This window comes from Acipenser ruthenus, chromosome 57, assembly GCF_902713425.1.
Source record: "Acipenser ruthenus chromosome 57, fAciRut3.2 maternal haplotype, whole genome shotgun sequence".
NCBI lineage: Eukaryota > Metazoa > Chordata > Actinopteri > Acipenseriformes > Acipenseridae > Acipenser > Acipenser ruthenus.
In genome coordinates this window covers 491,608-509,593 of record NC_081245.1, presented here as the reverse complement: position 1 = coordinate 509,593, position 17,986 = coordinate 491,608, and the positions used below count along the sequence as shown (strand labels likewise).

The 17,986-nt window shown below is 41.1% G+C and overlaps 1 protein-coding gene across 3 annotated transcripts in view; it reads left to right on the top strand.

Moving 5' to 3' along the window:
* Nucleotides 1–1,950: 1,950 nt before the first annotated feature.
* The window catches only part of LOC117407585 (tripartite motif-containing protein 16-like), a 65,673-nt gene continuing 49,637 nt past the window's right edge, over nucleotides 1,951–17,986 (top strand). Inside the window, exons 1-7 of one of the 3 annotated variants that reach the window (XR_009320315.1) lie at nucleotides 1,951–3,136; nucleotides 4,716–4,811; nucleotides 5,780–5,929; nucleotides 6,734–6,893; nucleotides 7,255–7,319; nucleotides 7,944–8,003; nucleotides 8,282–8,310. Coding sequence is in view for 2 of the 3 variants with exons in the window: in XM_034919276.2 (XP_034775167.2) it covers nucleotides 2,528–3,136; nucleotides 4,716–4,811; nucleotides 5,780–5,929; nucleotides 6,734–6,893; nucleotides 7,255–7,323; nucleotides 7,944–8,003; nucleotides 8,282–8,820 (1,683 nt within the window). In the remaining variant the exon portion in view is untranslated. Of the gene's footprint in view, nucleotides 3,137–4,715; nucleotides 4,812–5,779; nucleotides 5,930–6,733; nucleotides 6,894–7,254; nucleotides 7,324–7,943; nucleotides 8,004–8,281; nucleotides 10,593–17,986 lie in introns of those variants that run through there. The other 2 variants (XM_034919276.2, XM_059017561.1) reach the window with 2 other exon arrangements.

Sequence of the window (17,986 nt, the reverse complement as noted above, 5' to 3'; positions counted from 1 at the left end):
CCCCTGGGTCGACATTGTCTATACCTTTTAGGATTTTGAATGTTTGAATCAGATCGCCGCGTAGTCTTCTTTGTTCAAGACTGAATAGATTCAATTCTTTAAGCCTGTCTGCATACGACATGCCTTTTAAACCCGGAATAATTCTGGTTGCTCTTCTTTGCACTCTTTCTAGAGCAGTAATATCCTTTTTGTAACGAGGTGACCAGAACTGAACACAATATTCCAGGTGAGGTCTTACTAATGCATTGTAAAGTTTTAACATTATTCTGGAACGCTGCAGTTAACACTATTGATCAAGACTCTATGTCCACCTGTACTCGTTGGATGAGGTCACATTATCTGTAATTACTGCAGAGTGAGATGTACTTTATTTTCACTTTTTAATTTCTATCAATATTTAACTAAATACAAAAAACAACTACGTTATAAGTGTCAGAAAGAGCTGACAAAGCCGAAAAATAGGGGAAATTGTCAAGTAAGACCAACACAGCACTCTTACCTCACCCATGTTCTGACCAGGCTTTCCAGCACACACTGCTTAACTGGTACAAGAGGCGGGTTCACTTCAGACAACTGGCAGTTCAGTGGGCTGCTGAGGATTCAATAGTTCTCTGAAACAGCCTAATATGCCTTCGATCAATCCTGATCCTGGGGACCCCCTGTGTGCCTGCTGTTACTTTTTTCCCAACTCAATGTATTTATTGAACACTCAATTAAACTCACAATTGGCCTAATCAAAGCTGTTGAATGATTTGCAACACAGATTTCAAGCTATGTATAAAATTGAATAGAACTTGAAATCTCCAACTTCCTATAAGATGAACAGTTTAAAAATGTTATTAAACTAGTTTAAAAATGATCTAGATGTATAAATGAATAGAATAAAAAGCATGTATATATAAATAAAAAACGTGATTCTCTACTTTCTACATTTGATTGTTACATGATATGTCTGTCCACAATACAAATTTCAAAGTACAAAGAAATCGGAATCATTCATAGTGTCTCCTCCTACTTGCATTACAATCTGCATTTTGACATGTAAATGTTTGTATAATAAACTGTCTCTATCACACCACCATAATGAAAAACAAGGTATCAAATAAACTGAATAATGAATATATACAGTCAAACAGAGACAGGGTGATACAGTTTATCATTATTATTTGTTTATTTAGCAGATGCCTTTATCCAAGGCGTCTTACAGAGACTAGGGTGTGTGAACTATGCATCAGCTGCAGAGTCACTTACAAATACGTCTCACCCGAAAGACAGAGCACAAGGAGGTTAAGTGACTTGCTCAGGGTCACACAATGAGTCAGTGGCTGAGGTAGGATTTGAACCAGCAACCACCTAGTTACAAGCCCTTTTCTTTAACCACTGGACCACACAGCCTCTCATCATGCGTATACTTATAAATAAACATAGTTCTAAAGTTTAGAGTTTCACAAAATGAATTACTTATCTGTATAAGATGTGTGTGTTGCCTTTTTAAACAGAAAATACAAATAGAAAGTTTTTATTGCACCAAAAAAACTGTGCAGGTGATCTGGGAATGTGGGTGTGTGAGTGACAGCTTCCACACCAATCAAATCCACTATCTTCAAAGGGAACCGCCTGTCAATCAAGCTGTGTAAGCAAACAGAGACCGCCCTGGCAGGTTCGTAAAGGGCTTGGCTGTCTCTATACAAAGTTTGACGCAGTTTAATGATGGAATGCTGTAGTTACACAGCTGGGAAGGGATGTATAGCACACCATGGAACATGGTGGCTGCCCAAAGACCAGTAGGGGAATCAAACAGAGGGGTTAAAAGCTTCCTCCCAGCCTGCTATTGCGTCACAGGAATTTAGAAACACAGTTGAGTTTCGTTTCTGGTGAAGCCGCTTGAGTCAGTGCGGGGGTGGGGTTAGAGGAGGCTGAGCTGTGCAGGAACCCAGGAGAAGCAGGAGGAGTTCTGTACAGGAGAGAGACCAACCTCAAATTGGTATAAAAAACATGTTATATTTAAAAACAAAACTATTTACAAAATAGTTTTCCAGTCTAAATGTATTTGAAATAGAACTAGAATAGTTTCTGAAAAATCTGTTTACAATAAAAATAGAAAACATTATTTCTGTTTTAAAATAGGTATTTTGTAAACAGTAAAAGATTTTCATGCCGATCTCTGCTTAACTCTGGCCCGTCCAAAGGTTACAGTAAGTGGAAAAACAAGCTGAGTTTCGTTTCTTGTGAAATTTCCTCAGTGTGGGGAGGAGCCATGAGAAGCAGGAGCTTTTCTGTATAGGAGACACAGACACAGAGACAGAGAGACTTCCTGTGTGCTCTATTAAAAACTGCAGATAGGCAGAGAGAAGGGAGAAGGGAGTCTGAGCAGTAAGTGAAAAACAAGTTGAGTTTCGTTTCTTGTGAAACTGCCTCAGTGTGGGGAGGAGCCGTGAGAAACAGGAGCTCTATTAAAAACTGCAGACAGGCAGAGAGAAGGGAGAAGGGAGTCTGAGCCCTCGCAAAGTTGTCTCCCTGCTCCGTCATGGCAGAGATGATCAGCGAGGAGCAGTTTGTCTGCTCGGTGTGTCTAGAGATATTGAAGGAGCCGGTCACTATTCAGTGTGGACACAGCTTCTGTACGGGGTGCATTAAGAAGGTCTGGGATCAGGCTGAAGGCACAGCAGCAGCAACAGGCTCCTACAGCTGCCCCCAGTGCAAAGCTCTCTTCTCCCCCAGGCCTGTTCTGTGCAGGAACACCGTGCTGGCTGAAGTTGTGGAGAAACTGAGGAAGAGCCCCAGGGGAGGGGGAGAGGGGCTCAAGCCTGGTCCTGCTGCTGCTGGGTCTGGAGGTGAGGAGGTGCCCTGTGATTTCTGCACCGGGACGCACAGCAAAGCCCTCAAATCCTGCTTGGTGTGCCTGGCTTCCTACTGCGAAACCCACCTGCAGCCTCACCGGGACAAGGCAGCTCTGAGGAGGCACAGGCTGATCCATCCCGTGCGGGACTTTGAAGGGAAGCTTTGTGAAAGCCACCAGAGAGTGCTGGAGGTGTTCTGTAGGACCGACCAGACCTGCATTTGTGTATTGTGTACAAGTGAGGAGCATGCAAGTCACACTACAGTCTCTGCAGAGAAAGAGAGGACAGAGAAACAGGTAAAGCTTCTATCATCTTACTGCCAAAGACACAGAAGCGATGTGTTTATGAAAGGGGGTACGACCATTATTAATTACACCACTCGCGCGGCTACATTTTCACAAGTTATTTTTATGTCACATCATGTAGGGACCGGATTTTTTTTTCCATTGTGACGTACTCCACAGCAAATACATTCTATTGCTTATTACACTGCGTATCCTTCAAGGCAAAACGCAGATATTGACAAAATACCAAATATTTTAAGACAGGAGTAAACATTGATCTAATTCTTTAGTTACATGAGGCTATTTTAATAGAGGCATTTCATAAAGACGGGGTCTGAAAAATTCACTTCTCTACACCCCGTCTCAAAGGACGAGCTCCGGATTGCCTTGTAAAAAGTAATGTATTATTACTTTAAATGAGTTCGGGTAGCAACAGTATTCTTACTGATATTTTATTTATAGAAAATGTAAACGAGATATGTAAGGAAAAAACAGGACATACGGCAGGAAAACAAACAGCGTGGCAGAGTCTGCCTATGATATAAATACTGTAAATTGTGTTTTTTTCATGAAAGATCCCCTATTTAACCTCTAGACTCCATGTAATTACAGATAATCTAACTTCCATTTGCTCTAGGCAGTAATCCTGTCAATTAACTGTGTTCATGGCGACCCTGATAAGGGTTCGCTGTAAACTTTCTGAGAGAGTGTATGTGAGCGTGCGTGCGTGTGTGTCTGTGTATGTGTGTGTGTGTGTGTGTGTGTGTGTGTGTCTGTGTCTGTGTGTGTGTGTGTGTGTGTGCATGCGTGTGTGTGTGTGTCTGTGCGTGTGTGTGTGTCTGTGTGTGTGTGTGTGTGTGTGTGTGTGTGTGTGTGTGTGTGTGTGTGTGCATGCGTGTGTGTGTGAGAGAGAGAGAGAGAGAGATAGATAAGTGCTGGATACTTCAAGTAGGTGTGGCTTCACCCTGCTCTCAATAGAGCAGGGGTTCTCAAACCCGGTCCTGGGGCTTCCCTTTGTCTGCTGGTTTTCATTTCAACTGAGCTCTCAGTTACTTAACTAGACCCTTAATTGAATTGATCATTTGCTTCATGAGACCCTTTTCATTGTTCTCAGCTCCTAAAAGAAATTGCAGAGTTAAGGTGACCATATGGCTCAGTGTTCAGTGGGACAGTTTGGTACAGTTCAGGCTTTTCAACTCACAACCCAATGCATTCTGGTACATTTTACCTGTCTCAGGTACTATTCTTACCTTTAAGAGAAGCAGGACTACGCTTACCAGAATGCATTGGGTTGCGAGTTGAAAAGCCTGAACTGTCCCAGATTGTCTCGCTGAACACAGAGCCATATGGCCACTTTAGTCAGAGTTCAAGTTGCTTATAAAATGTTATAGCTAACTTGAAATCTGCAACTGTTTAAGAGCTGAAAACAATTAAAGAGGTCTAATTAAGTAATGGGTTGGGAATGGGGTCTGCATCTCTGGTTAGATCTGTGTTATCTTGCAGTCCTTTACACTCACAGTTTGTGGAAGGTATGCTTTTCTCAATGGCAGCAATCCTCAATGGGACTGTGTCCCTGTGCGTTTGTACACAGGAGCAGCTGGGGGAGAGGCGGGCAGAAATCCACAAGAGAATCCAGGAGAGACTGAAGGAGCTGGAGGAGCTGAAACAGGCTGTGGAGTCACTCAAGGTGGGCAACGAATAAGGGCCAAGTTTCAATATAATTGGTAATGTTATTATCATATGTTACAACAACACAACAACGCAACAGCTTAATTCAGATTCTTAGACACGTAATAAGGACACTGTGCTGATTTGATTGGATGTCTTTGTGGTGATGTCAGAACAGGAAGAGAGACACAGTTCTGCGAGGTGTGAATAAAAGATTTAAACAAAACAAAAACACTTTGTACACAAAAGAAAATGGCACTTTGGCCAAAACAAACAGACACAGCGAATAAAAACACAGAAACAAGTAGCGTGCTTGTTTAAAGTCAGCATGAGTAGCAATTATTCGTTGTATCTTTCACTTACTGATCCTCCTCTAAACAAAACCCAACTCCATTCAGCCAAAGCTACGGGTTTTTATACATGTGACCGTCTCCACATTAGTGATAAATCAATCAATCTGGAGTCACGGTCTGCACAGTTTTAGCTGGATGGGGAATTTTAAACCCATCCACGCTTTAAAACAACTAACAATAAAACAACGTTCAAATGTAAAACAGTACATTTAAATAATAACAATAATACAAAAAAATAACACAGAATACGCACAGGTACCCCGTCACAACTGTTTTATCAAATACCCAATCTATTACTGCAGCAAAGGATTCCAGTACAGCCAAAACTGAAATATTGACAGTCCAATAAGCCAATAAAACTCAACTTCACATTCAGAATACTGAGAATGCTAAGATTTTCTAAGTTTCTTCTTTCTGATTGAGAGTTTTGAAGTTATAGATGATGATGGCATTAGCTGAAACATCTGTCTCCTTCCCCTGACTGTACATACAAGCCTCAATTCAATAAACATCTAGGCACCTCTATGGCAACTTGTCAATAACTAGAAATCAACCACAAAGAGCCTTGGGGTGCTTACCTTGTATGTCGGCACTGTGCTGTGCAATATAAAAAACTGTTGACCTCTTCCATCAGAATATAGAGAAAACAGCTAAAGAGAAAGCTGTCGTGAGTCAGGCTGATGAGCTCATGGACCAACTGGAGCAGGAAATCACTGAGCTGAAGAGGAGAGACGCTGAGATGGAACAGCTTTCAAAGACAGAGGATCACATCCATTTTCTACAGGTAACACTGTGCAGCGGGCAGCTTCATAAAGAAGGCTGACCATCACAGACACAGAGATCCAATCAGTACTCACTAGCCAGTGTCCAGGTAAAAACTCCACAGTCAGGTTATACAACTTTGGATCCCAGAGTTTAAATGGTATTGTGGCAGGGCTGAGCTCAGCCTGTAAATAGTGTTGCTGGTGTTATGTGTTTTGGTGGTGGTTGGCAGGGACGTGGTTAATTCCTGTCTCTGCCAAATACATGTGAGAATGTGGCTGCTCCCAAATTAGATCATTTATGCTAATTGGGAACAGACACATGATATAAAAAGAGAACATTAGAGGGAAGAGACAGAGACAGAGACAGAGACAGAGACAGAGACAGAGACAGAGACAGAGACAGAGACAGCGACAGCATTTCTTGAACTCTGAGTCTCCTTGCTACCTCCTGACCACCTCAGACACCCGGCGAGCCTGTCACAGGTAGCAACTGTAGTAAAACAGAGACAACTTCAGTACATTTGGATCTAGATATCAACTTTAATTTAATTGAGAGATTACAAACCTAGAATTAACCAGATTTTCACGTGATCTGATATTTCAGATTAGCTAAAAGAAGCACCTTTTTGCAAATAGAAAAACATTACTATTTTATTCTTTCCATATTTTTTTTTTAATAAGATGTCTCTAATCCTAGCTCCACTTGTTATTTCTCAACACATTCCCCTTCAGTCCAAGCAGCAGTTTCCTCCCCTCTCCCCTATCCTGGGAATGTTTCAGACCCCATTCTGTTTCATTCTGTTTCCTTCTCTCTCCTCTTGTAGAATTGCTGGTCTTTCTGTGCCCCTCCTGAATCTGGCCTCTTACCCAGTGTTACTGTCAATACAGACGTCGCTTTTGAGGCTGTGAGGAAAGCTGTGTCTGAACTTAAAGGCCAACTTGAGGGCATCTGTAAGAAAGAGTTTGTGAGCATCACTCAAACAGGTTGGTGTTTACTGTATTTATACAATACTGAGAAATCTCCAATCAGTTTCTTAGTATTTTATGTTTCTATAACTTAATGTAGTTTAAAAATTATGCTAGTTTCAAATTTCTAACGTGAATTATGCTACATAGTAATTGCAGGAGAATTTCAACAAAGCACTGAAATCACAGGCAACAGCCAAGTGTGTCTGTTATTATTATTATTATTATTAATATTATTATTATTATTATTATTATTATTATTATTATTATTATTATTAAGAGTAGCCATTTGGATAACTATGCTCAGAAATCTTATTAGTAATCTACAACCTACATGTTTATATCACTAATTGTTTTATTTTTTCCCTTTTTTCTGCAGTGAATAAAGTTTCTTGTCAGCGGGCTCCACAATCAAAGAACAGAAAGTTTGTGAGAATTGATAAAGTAGGTGGGTGTTTATTTTATACTCTACACAGACATCTCTGATCTGTTTATTAGGATAACATGGAACAGGAGATGTATGCATATCTCTGGCGTAGCTCAAGTAAATCATGACCTAGAATATTTGGTTGCTCTTTATTTTCAATATTTAGTGAATTGAATTAAAAGATTACAATCCGCATCCAAGGACCATAAAGGCAAGTTTATCAGGGAAGATTATCCAACAGAACTACATTTCATTAAAATATACAGCAAACCTTTATACTGTAAATGGAATTGGAGATTGTGAATATTTCTGGTCTACTACAACATTAGTTTTCTCTTTATTTTCAATATTTAGTGAATGCAACAGATGTTTACGATGTGGCACGACGCATCAGAGAAGCATATTTATCAGGAATGACTGGGAAATACATTTAATCAAGAGATACATACTACCTTTTTAGTAATGTAGAAATTACACAGTTACATTCAGCTCAGAAATATTTCTGATAAGGGGGGCAATGATCAGTTTGCTCAGTGAACAAATTGATCAGAGATGTGACCCTTGAATTGAATTCTACCAACATGTGTTGTGCATCTGCAAGAATATTCTTAAACATCTTCATTATTTCTCTTTTTTTGCAGTGAATAAAGCTTCTTATCTGCAAGTTCCAGAACCAAAGAACAGAGCAGAGTTTTTACAATGTAAGTCTGTTTTTACTGGAGCATTTCATTGAAAGATGTTCTGCTTCCTTTATGAGAACCAAACTCTACAGAGCAAGGACACCCAACAGCAATTCCATCAAGGGGTTCTGGTTCATGATAGGTTTATCAAGATTGAACTCAATTCTATCTTGTCAATCTGAATGTATAAATGATGAATAAGAAGAGTGTTCCACTATTAGATTTTTAGAAAAATAAATGATGATGATGATGATGATAACAATAATAATACAAACACTAATCCTCTTCTCTTCAATCAGATTCCTGTCAGCTCACACTGGACCCCAACACACCGTACACAGAGCTCAGGCTGTCTGAAGGGAATAGAAAAGTGTCATGGGTGAGAGAACCCCTGCCATATCCTGATCACCCAGAGAGATTTGACTGTGAGCTCCAAGTGCTTTGCACAGAGGGTCTGTCTGGGACTCGCTGTTACTGGGAAATTGAGTGGAGTGGCTGTGGGATTGAAATAGGAGTCACATATAAAGGAATCAGCAGGAAAGGAGGGGATGCTTCCTGTCAACTTGGAAGAAATAACAAGTCCTGGAGTTTGTGGTGCTCTGTTTTAGATGGTCTCTTTGCCTGGCACAATAACAAAGAGATTAAAATAACTGCCCCCCGCTCCTCCAGAATAGGAGTGTACCTGGACTGTCCTGCTGGCACTCTGTCATTTTATAGTGTCTTTCCTGATGACACAATGACCCTCCTGCACAGATTCTACACCACATTCACTGAGCCACTCTATCCTGGGTTTAGACCTTATTTCATGGGTTCTATAAATATCTGTCAGCTGAAATAGGCTGCTGTTTTGTTGGACTTCTGTTTTAAATTTGCAGACTGACAGATCCTTGATTCCCTGTGAGTCTATTTAATTGCTGTAGTTCGCTTTTCAAATCAAATGTATTTGGTGGATCTGTACACAGAGGCACAACAAGTGATTCAGATGGTCACTGTTTAAATATAGTATCGTGAGTTCTGATTTACATATCTGATTTATATTCTTTTAGTGTTAAAAGTGTAATTTGTATAAATCAGGTGTGTATAGTGAGGGTGTGCAGAAACTCAATACTTGTTATTGTCTTTAAGAAGTATTTATCAGAAGATATTAATAAATCCATTCATTAACAGGTTGATTTCAATACAAGAAAAGCTGTCCTCCCTCACTTTTACAATGGAATACCAATCAATGGTGATTCACTTCCACGCTGAGCGTTTTAAAAGCCGATTGCAAGATTATTTTCCTCTCGTCCGGGGAGCTGACATTGTTACTGCCAGACAGAGGCTGTAAACTGACAATAAAAAGTTTCTGCACCCCCGACTACACCGGATTATTTCACAAAGAAATGGTGACATTGGGTTCTATTTTATTATAAAATTAAAAGCTTGAAATTTAAAATACATTTTAATTTAATGCCCGTATTAAAGAGGAACTTCTGTACATAACTATATAACTGTTTGTCTGCGGGCACAGCCAGGCCCGAGAGACGCTCCCTCAGAGCGCAGCCCCCCTGTCTGATTCCTCTCTGCACTGGGAAAGGCTGGCTCAGACTGTTACTTGTTTTGACAAGGCTAAAAGCACAAGTATAAAAGTTTAATATAAGAGATAAAAACAGGACCAAATGCCTCCAGTGTGTGGAATAAGAAGCTATGGTCAACCCTGTCAAAAGCTTTCTCCTCAAAAACAGAACACCCTGGCACACAGTGGGGTAGATTTTCAAAGGTGACTAAATTTTAGTCAGAAGTCTAAAGTTACACTTTTTCTTAGACGGCTACATTATCGTCATTATTTTCAATGATTACTTTGGTAAATTGACGTTTGCAGACACCTGTCTTCTATTTATAGGAGCAATGGCTAACTTATAAGAACATAAGAAAGTTTCAAAATGAGAGGAGGCCATTCAGCCCATCTTGCTCGTTTGGTTGTTAGTAATGTTGTTGAAGCAGACACCCTGGGATCCATCAAGAAGCTGCTTGATGAGATTCTGGGATCAATAAGCTACTAACAACCAAACGAGAAAGATGGGCTGAATGGCTTCCTCTTTCTTATGTTCTTAAGTTCTTATGACATTTAGACATAACCAGACATACAGTGTAGACATAACAAGACATGGTATTGGACCCAACAAATCAAACGAGGCACAAACAAGACACAATTGGACAACATTCACATGGACAGGCACTTAGGACATAGACAAAACACAGAACAGCAACACAAAATGATACAACACACAACACTTAGTACAGATCGCTACAATATGTTCCACTGTTTCTTGTTTCTCTACAATTACTACATAACCCATTCTAGTTTCTTCATCCCTGTGTTTCCCTTTCCCCATATGAATGTATTCCCGTACTTTTGAGTGATTTTTACAATAAAATCTCCCCTTTCCACTGTTTTGCTTTTCAACTCTTTCTCCGTCGTTCTGCAAGCTTATAAACAAAAAGTGAAAAGTGACAACACAAATACTAAATATATAAGAAAACGAAAAACACTTAAGTGAATAATACATCTCTATTGGTGCACAAAAATGTATTAAAAAAATAAGCATTTCGTTTGTGAAAATAATTCAATAAAGCAATGAATTACTAAAAGTGCCCCCCTGCAACAAAAGCATGGTAAAACACAGATAGGTCTGGTAAAGCATAGGGAAGCATTGTAAAGCACAGAGAGGTCTGGTAAAGCATAGGGAAGCATTGTAAAGCACAAAGAGGTCTGGTAAAGCATAGGGAAGCATCGTAAAGCACAGAGAGGTGTGGTAAAGCATAGGGAAGCATTGTAAAGCACAGACAGGTCTGGTAAAGCATAGGGAAGCATTGTAAAGCACAGAGAGGTCTGCTAAAGCATAGGGAAGCATGGTAAAGCACAGAGAGGTCTGCTAAAGCATAGGGAAGCATGGTAAAGCACAGAGAGGTGTGGTAAAGCATAGGGAAGCATTGTAAAGCACAGAGAGGTGTGGTAAAGCATAGGGAAGCATTGTAAAGCACAGAGAGGTCTGGTAAAGCATAGGGAAGCATTGTAAAGCACAGAGAGGTCTGGTAAAGCATAGGGAAGCATCATAAAGCACTGAGAGGTCTGGTAAAGCATAGGGAAGCATTGTAAAGCACAGAGAGGTGTGGTAAAGCATAGGGAAGCATTGTAAAGCATAGAGAGGTCTGGGAAAGCATAGGGAAGCATTGTAAAGCACAAAGAGGTCTGGGAAAGCATAGGGAAGCATTGTAAAGCACAAAGAGGTCTGGTAAAGCATAGGGAAGCATTGTAAAGCACAGAGAGGTCTGGTAAAGCATAGGGAAGCATTGTAAAGCACAGAGAGGGATGGTAAAGCATAGGGAAGCATTGTAAAGCACAGAGAGGTCTGGTAAAGCATAGGGAAGCATTGTAAAGCACAGAGAGGTGTGGTAAAGCATAGGGAAGCATTGTAAAGCACAAAGAGGTCTGGTAAAGCTTAGGGAAGCATTGTAAAGCACAGAAAGGTCTGCTAAACCATGGCAAATGCATTGAACATACATGGACATTTATTACCATGCAAATGTAGTGCAGTGAGCTTTTCTAAAAGTGTCCCTCATCTCCCTCTCTCCTTCTCTCCTCTCCCTCTTATCTCTCCTCTCTACCTCTCTGCCTCATCTCCCTCTCTCTCCCTCATCTCCCTCCATCCCTCATCTCCCTCTCTCTCCCTCATCTCCCTCCATCCCTCTCTCTCTTCTCTCTCTCTCATCTCCCTCTCTCCCTCATCTCCCTCTCTCTCCTCTCTCCTCTCTCTCTTCTCTCTCCTCTCTCCTCTCCTCTCTTGCTCCTTTTCTACATCAGTCTTATCCTTTGTTACATGATCAACGTTCTCATTGCTTATCAGAGAGGTTAAAGTCCGTTCTCTCGATCTGTCACTCCCTGTCACACTTCCTTATAATGAAAAACCAGAATCGAAATTAGAGAAGAGGTTTCGCTTTTCAGTAGAAATTAATTAGACACAGTAGATAAAGGCTTAGGAGACCTTTTTATAAAAGTGGCCGTAGTCATGAACAGTCTGAAAAGGTGGAACCCTATTTCCATCACAGAGCAGAAGGGGCACTGCTCCCCATGCCTGGGTCAACCCGGCTCAGCCAGTGTTCGTGGCCACGGAGGATGCACCATTGCAGGTCCCCGGAGAGCTTTGACAGAGGCAGCTTGTACAGCATCCTGACTCAATCACTGCCAGATGAGCCCTCCACTTGGTGTCTGTCAGGTCTTTCAGCTGATTGAAATAACGAGTTTTGATAGTGAGGCTGCCCAGCGGTCTCTTCTCTGCAGTGTGGAGTGGCAGGTCTGTTTCTTTGTCCAGGGATAGTAGCATCCCAAGCCACTCCGCCCCCTCCTCCTCCAGCACCGCTGGGGAGAGCAGCACCGAGGGGAAGCCTGGCTCCTACTCTGGTGCCCGTCTCTCTGAGAAGCACCGCAACATGAACTCCCACACAGCCAGGCTCAGGGAGGCTTTAATCACCTCCAGCACCTTTTCCACACCAGTGGCTGGAAATTCTGGCCTGTGATAGGTTAAAACCTCATCATAGGAGCAAAAATAGATCGAACCGGGCAACAATCTCCTTCTGACTTGTGATTGGTTCACATCGCTGTCAGCCCTGCCCCCTTTCAAAGGAACGCCATTTTGAGTAGTGCTGGGGAGATGTGAAACAGACCTGCTGAATAGCGATTCTGTGACTTAACAGAAAATGAATTACAAAACATACTATTACAGAAGGATGCTCCAAACACTAAAATGGTGAAACGTCACTGTCACTGTTTTCTGACTTTCTGAATTTCAATTCGATGATGTAAACAAATATGGTGGCCGGGATATAAACTGGATTATGCAGCAGTCAGCAAACCAGATGGAGAGCTGGACGCCAAAAAATACTTGCATAACTATATGAACTCCAAAAACATTTTCTGCCAATTATTTTTGTTATTTATTTATCTACTTATGCTGTATCAGCTACAAAATATATGTCAGTATTTATTTACGATGGCTGTATCAGCTATATTTAAACACAATATATAAAGTCATATTTACTATCCAACCTTGCCACACTTATTATCTTGACTGATTCATATATTAAATATGTACTGCAGTGGAAAATTAGATGCCCCTCGGGAAGACTATTGTTACCTCCAGGGTATCTGTGGCTTCGGGCATTATAGCCCCTGTCTGTAACAACAGTCTTCCCTCGGGTCAATAATTTTCCACTATAGCCCTCCTCTCCAGTCCAATACCTTAAACTAAAAGTGCAGAAATACACTATACAAACACACCTGCGCTCAGATTGTAGCCCCTCCCACAATCTGCAGAGAGAGAGAATTTTTTTTTCATTGTTTGTAATTAGGACTGATTGTAATGTAAGGCATTGGTTTATTATCCATTATAAAGTATATGAGGTGAGAGAGGGGGAGGAGAGAGACGTGTTAGTCTTGTTTGGGTTGCTGTTGAACTTTGGATGTTTGATATGGTTTGTTTAGAGTTACAGGGTGTGAGGAGGGAAAGTCTGAGAAAGGACAGGCAGGTGAAGACAGAAATAAATAAGGTGAGAGAGTAAGAAAAAAAGAAAAGTAAGGAAAGAAGCAACAATAAAGAAAGCGAGAAAGAGAGAGAGAGAGAAAGAAAGAGTACAGAAGAAAGAAAGAGGAAACAAAGAAATGATCTAGATTTAAAAAAAGAAATCTGAACATTACTAAAGCACATTGATCTGTTAAGGACAGACAGACAGACAGACCAACGCATTTCTCAATATATTTCTAATATCCTGAGGATTTTTGGCAAATTGGATTTTTAAACAAAAGATTGGAAGCATGGATTGCCTGCTCTGGCTGTTTCTGCTGTTCACACAGCTTCATGTTTCGGTGAGTAAATACTGCTTCATTTCTGTTAACAAAACTTTGGCTTGGTACAGAATTCACAACTTTCTAAAAATAATTATACCTAACACATACATAACGTAATAAAGCACAGTGAAAGCATGCTTCATGCTTCAGTGTTGTTGAATCTGACACCCTGGGATCCTTCAAGAAGCTGCTTGATGAGATTCTGGGATCAATAAGCTACTAACAACCAAACAAGCAAGATGGGCTGAATGGGGCCTCCTCTCGTTTGTAAACATTCTTAGGTTCTTATGTTCTTAAAACCACAGGGAAGCATTGTAACTGGTAATACTGTTAATAAAGCTAATAAGAGGTGAGAGAATGAATTTTAAAGATGGTCAGCGCTCCTTTAAAGGGAGGGGCCAGAGATCCTGTTAACAAAGCTAATAAGAGGTGAGAGAATGAATTTTAAAGATGGTCAGCACTCCATTAAAGTTATATTTAATTTCACTTCATTGTTAGGAAATATATTTGCCAGTTTTGTTTTGAGAAATTGGACTGGGTTTCAGTGTGCTTGAGTGTGTGTGTGTGTGTGCGTGCGTGTGCGTGTGTGTGTGTGTGTGTGTGTGTATAAATCACAAGTTATCATTTGACCAGAGAGCAGAGGGATCGTTTCCCCGTTGCTCTTAAGAGATAACACACGAGATTATATTGAGAAAACAACTTCTCCTTTCTCGTGTGGATGTAAAGGTCAACTGAGCGTGTGGTCATGCAGCTTTCTATACATCCAGTGTAGCGCTCTGTGCAGCACAGTGTAGCATTGTTCTGTGTGCAGGATTGCGCTGCTTTGCATGTGTTTCAATACAGCACAGCAACTCACCGGCACGGAAACCTTCAGATCTTATTTATTGATATTAAGTGGCAATCATTTGTGTGACTGATACGTGATTCATATGAAGCATGGTTACAATAACCGAAGTGAAGTCGTTTTAACAAAATAACTCCGAGTCTCCCCTGCACAGCTACACAGCTCTCCAGTGTGCAGCTTGGAAAGATGTTACAGGATTCTCTGCCGCGGCACACCTTGATTCCTTGAATTATATTTTGAGACACACCCCCATATTGTCTCCTAATGAAGTCACCCTCCAGTCGCCTCGGTTTCCTCTAACATCATTCACTTTATTGTACAGACTGTGAAAAGCATTGTTAGTCACACAGTCACACCAACAAGACGCCAAATAATAGAATTTATCTTTGTATTATGAACAACAAATAATACACTCAAGAAACATCAGCTAACAGTATTACCAGTATTACGAGTCATGGCTTTGTTAAAACGCATGTGGTATTAAGGTCACATTTTCTGTACTGCGAGTAATTTGGAGAGAACACACTGACATGTATTCTTTATCTGAGCTATTTAAATCCTGCTTCAAAGCACATTTTTAACGTAGTAGAATTCATTTGGAGTTTATCCTCTTCATCTTAAAGGCCCTTCATCATCATCTTCTTCTTCATCTTCATCTTCTTCATCTTCTTCTTCATCGTCATCATCTTCATCTTCTTCATCATCTTCATCTTCATCATCTTCATCTTCATCATCTTCATCTTCATCATCTTCATCTTCTTCTTCTTTTGGATGGCTTTGGACGTGAGCAACTTCAAATGACAAACTCCAACCCCGAGAGCCCAGCCTGTCACTCTCTGACCCAGAATGGAACTCCGAAATGCTGCCCTGAAATCGGTGAACACAGCAGCACTGCATGCTGGGAGTCACAGTCTGAGATGAATGACCACAGATTAGATACAGATTAGATACCTCAGCCGCTGACTCACTGTGTGACCCTGAGCAAGTCACTTAACCTCCTTGTGCTCCGTCTTTCGGGTGAGACGTAATTGTAAGTGACTCTGCAGCTGATGCATAGTTCACACACCCTAGTCTCTGTAAGTCGCCTTGGATAAAGGCATCTGCTAAATAAGATTTCTTGAACCTAGTGCAGAACCGGACGTTTTGAAAGAAAAATGTTTGGATGTAACTATGTGTCTCTCTCTAAACTGCACGTTTGAGAGCTGTATAGCCAATGAAAGTACAAATTCTTATGACTATTGAAAAGACGTTTAATTAATAAGCATCATCCACCCCCCGTCGCCATGGCAGCACATTCCCAATCAGAGCGGTTAGTGTGAGGGGACAGAGTGGATGAGCGTGACGTGGATCAACAGAGTGAGACAAGAAATGACGAGGAAGAGTTTAATCACAGATTGCTAAACTGCAGATATATGCAAAAATGTGACAGACAGACGGACGGATGTTCGGACAGACAGACAGCCCCTGTACCCCCCCCCCCCCCCAATTTCCCCCATCTTCTCAACAGCTGGTGCTAAATAATGTTAATACCAAGTTTCATACCAATGGGAGAATCTCATCTCCAGATACGTGTTGTAATGTGTGCAGTGTGACAGGCGTGCGGGCGACCGCCTGCACTGCATCCCCTCCACTAGATCAGCTGGCTGAATTTCAAACATGACAAAATAGAATTACAACTGTGGTGTGATGAGGTGCTTTTTATAGCGTTGATAAGAAAAGGGGGAACTGGAATATTGAGAGAGAGAGAGAGAGAGAGAGAGAGAGAGAGAGAGAGAGAGAGAGAGAGAAGAGAGAGAGAGAGAGAGAGAGAGAGAGAGAGAGAGAGAGAGAGAGAGAGAGAGAGAGACAGAGACAGAGGTCAGCATTCCTTTAAAGGGAGGGACCAGTGATCCAGTTAATAAAGCTAATAAGAGGTGCGAGAATGGATTTTAAAGATGGTCAGCGCTCCTTTAAAGGGAGGGGCCAGTGATCCTGTTAATAAAGCTAATAAGAGGTGAGAGAATGGATTTTAAAGATGGTCAGCACTCCTTTAAAAGGAGGGGTCAGTGATCCTGTTAATAAAGCTAATAAGAGGTGAGAGAATGGATTTTAAAGATGGTCAGCGCTCCTTTAAAGGGAGGGGTCAGTGATCCTGTTAATAAAGCTAATAAGAGGTGAGAGAATGGATTTTAAAGATGGTCAGCGCTCCTTTGAAGGGAGGGGTCAGTGATCCTGTTAATAAAGCTAATAAGAGGTGAGAGAATGGATTTTAAAGATGGTCAGCGCTCCTTTAACAGGTAATGTTATGTTTTGTTTTAGGATCAGCAAATGCCTCCAGCAGATAACACAACTACACACACGACTACAACAGAGAGCACAACTACACACACGACTACAACAGAGAGCACAACTACACACACGACTACAACGACCCCAGTCCCCACTCGTAAGTATTCTATTTTATAACACACAGTAAGGATTGTTTTGGGGTGCACAGTTTAAAAAAATAAACTAAAATTATACATTCCACAACAAAAGTATGTCTTCTTTTTCTTTATGAACTTTTTTGTTGTTTGTGATAACTGAATAGTTTTATATATTTTATTTTATATATATTTTTTTGTTTTGAGTGACAAACGCACAGAAATCACAGGAGTTCAGGAGCTGCCCTCGGTGCTAGCTGCCTGCCATAGACATGTGTAACACACCAGAGTGTCTTTATACAAGAGACAGCGCCACCTAGTGATCTGACGCTTGGGATTGCTGGCAATACCACGAGCTGTGCACTAGATGGCACTATCACTGATATAAAGATGAGCCTACATGAGTCTATGGCAGGCAGATAGAACTGAAGAGCAGCTCCTGAACTCAAAGTATAACCTGTCTAATCCAGCCACTCTACAAACCAGCATTCTGTATAATTCAGTGTCTGGATCCTGACCAAATCCCTATTGAAATGAATGGTGTGCTCCAATCCTCTACAATCCCTATTGAAATGAATGGGGTGCTCCAATCCTCTACAATTCGGAGGGTAGAGAGGGCATGCTGGGATACTGGAGGTCTCAGCATGACTGTAGCTCAGTCCTTTAAGCCGGGATGGTTGGTCTTCACTGGAATCATCTAGAAAGACACTGATATGCAAAACTGTGTATTCATTTCCTCCAGGGCCAGTATTGTCAGTATTGAAAGTCTGTTAAGTAACTGTAGACTGTAGGTGGAGCCTCCCCAGTATGATACTGGGATCGAGATTAGCTTTACTGGGTTTCATGGTGAAACAGACTGTGTGTATTTGTGTGT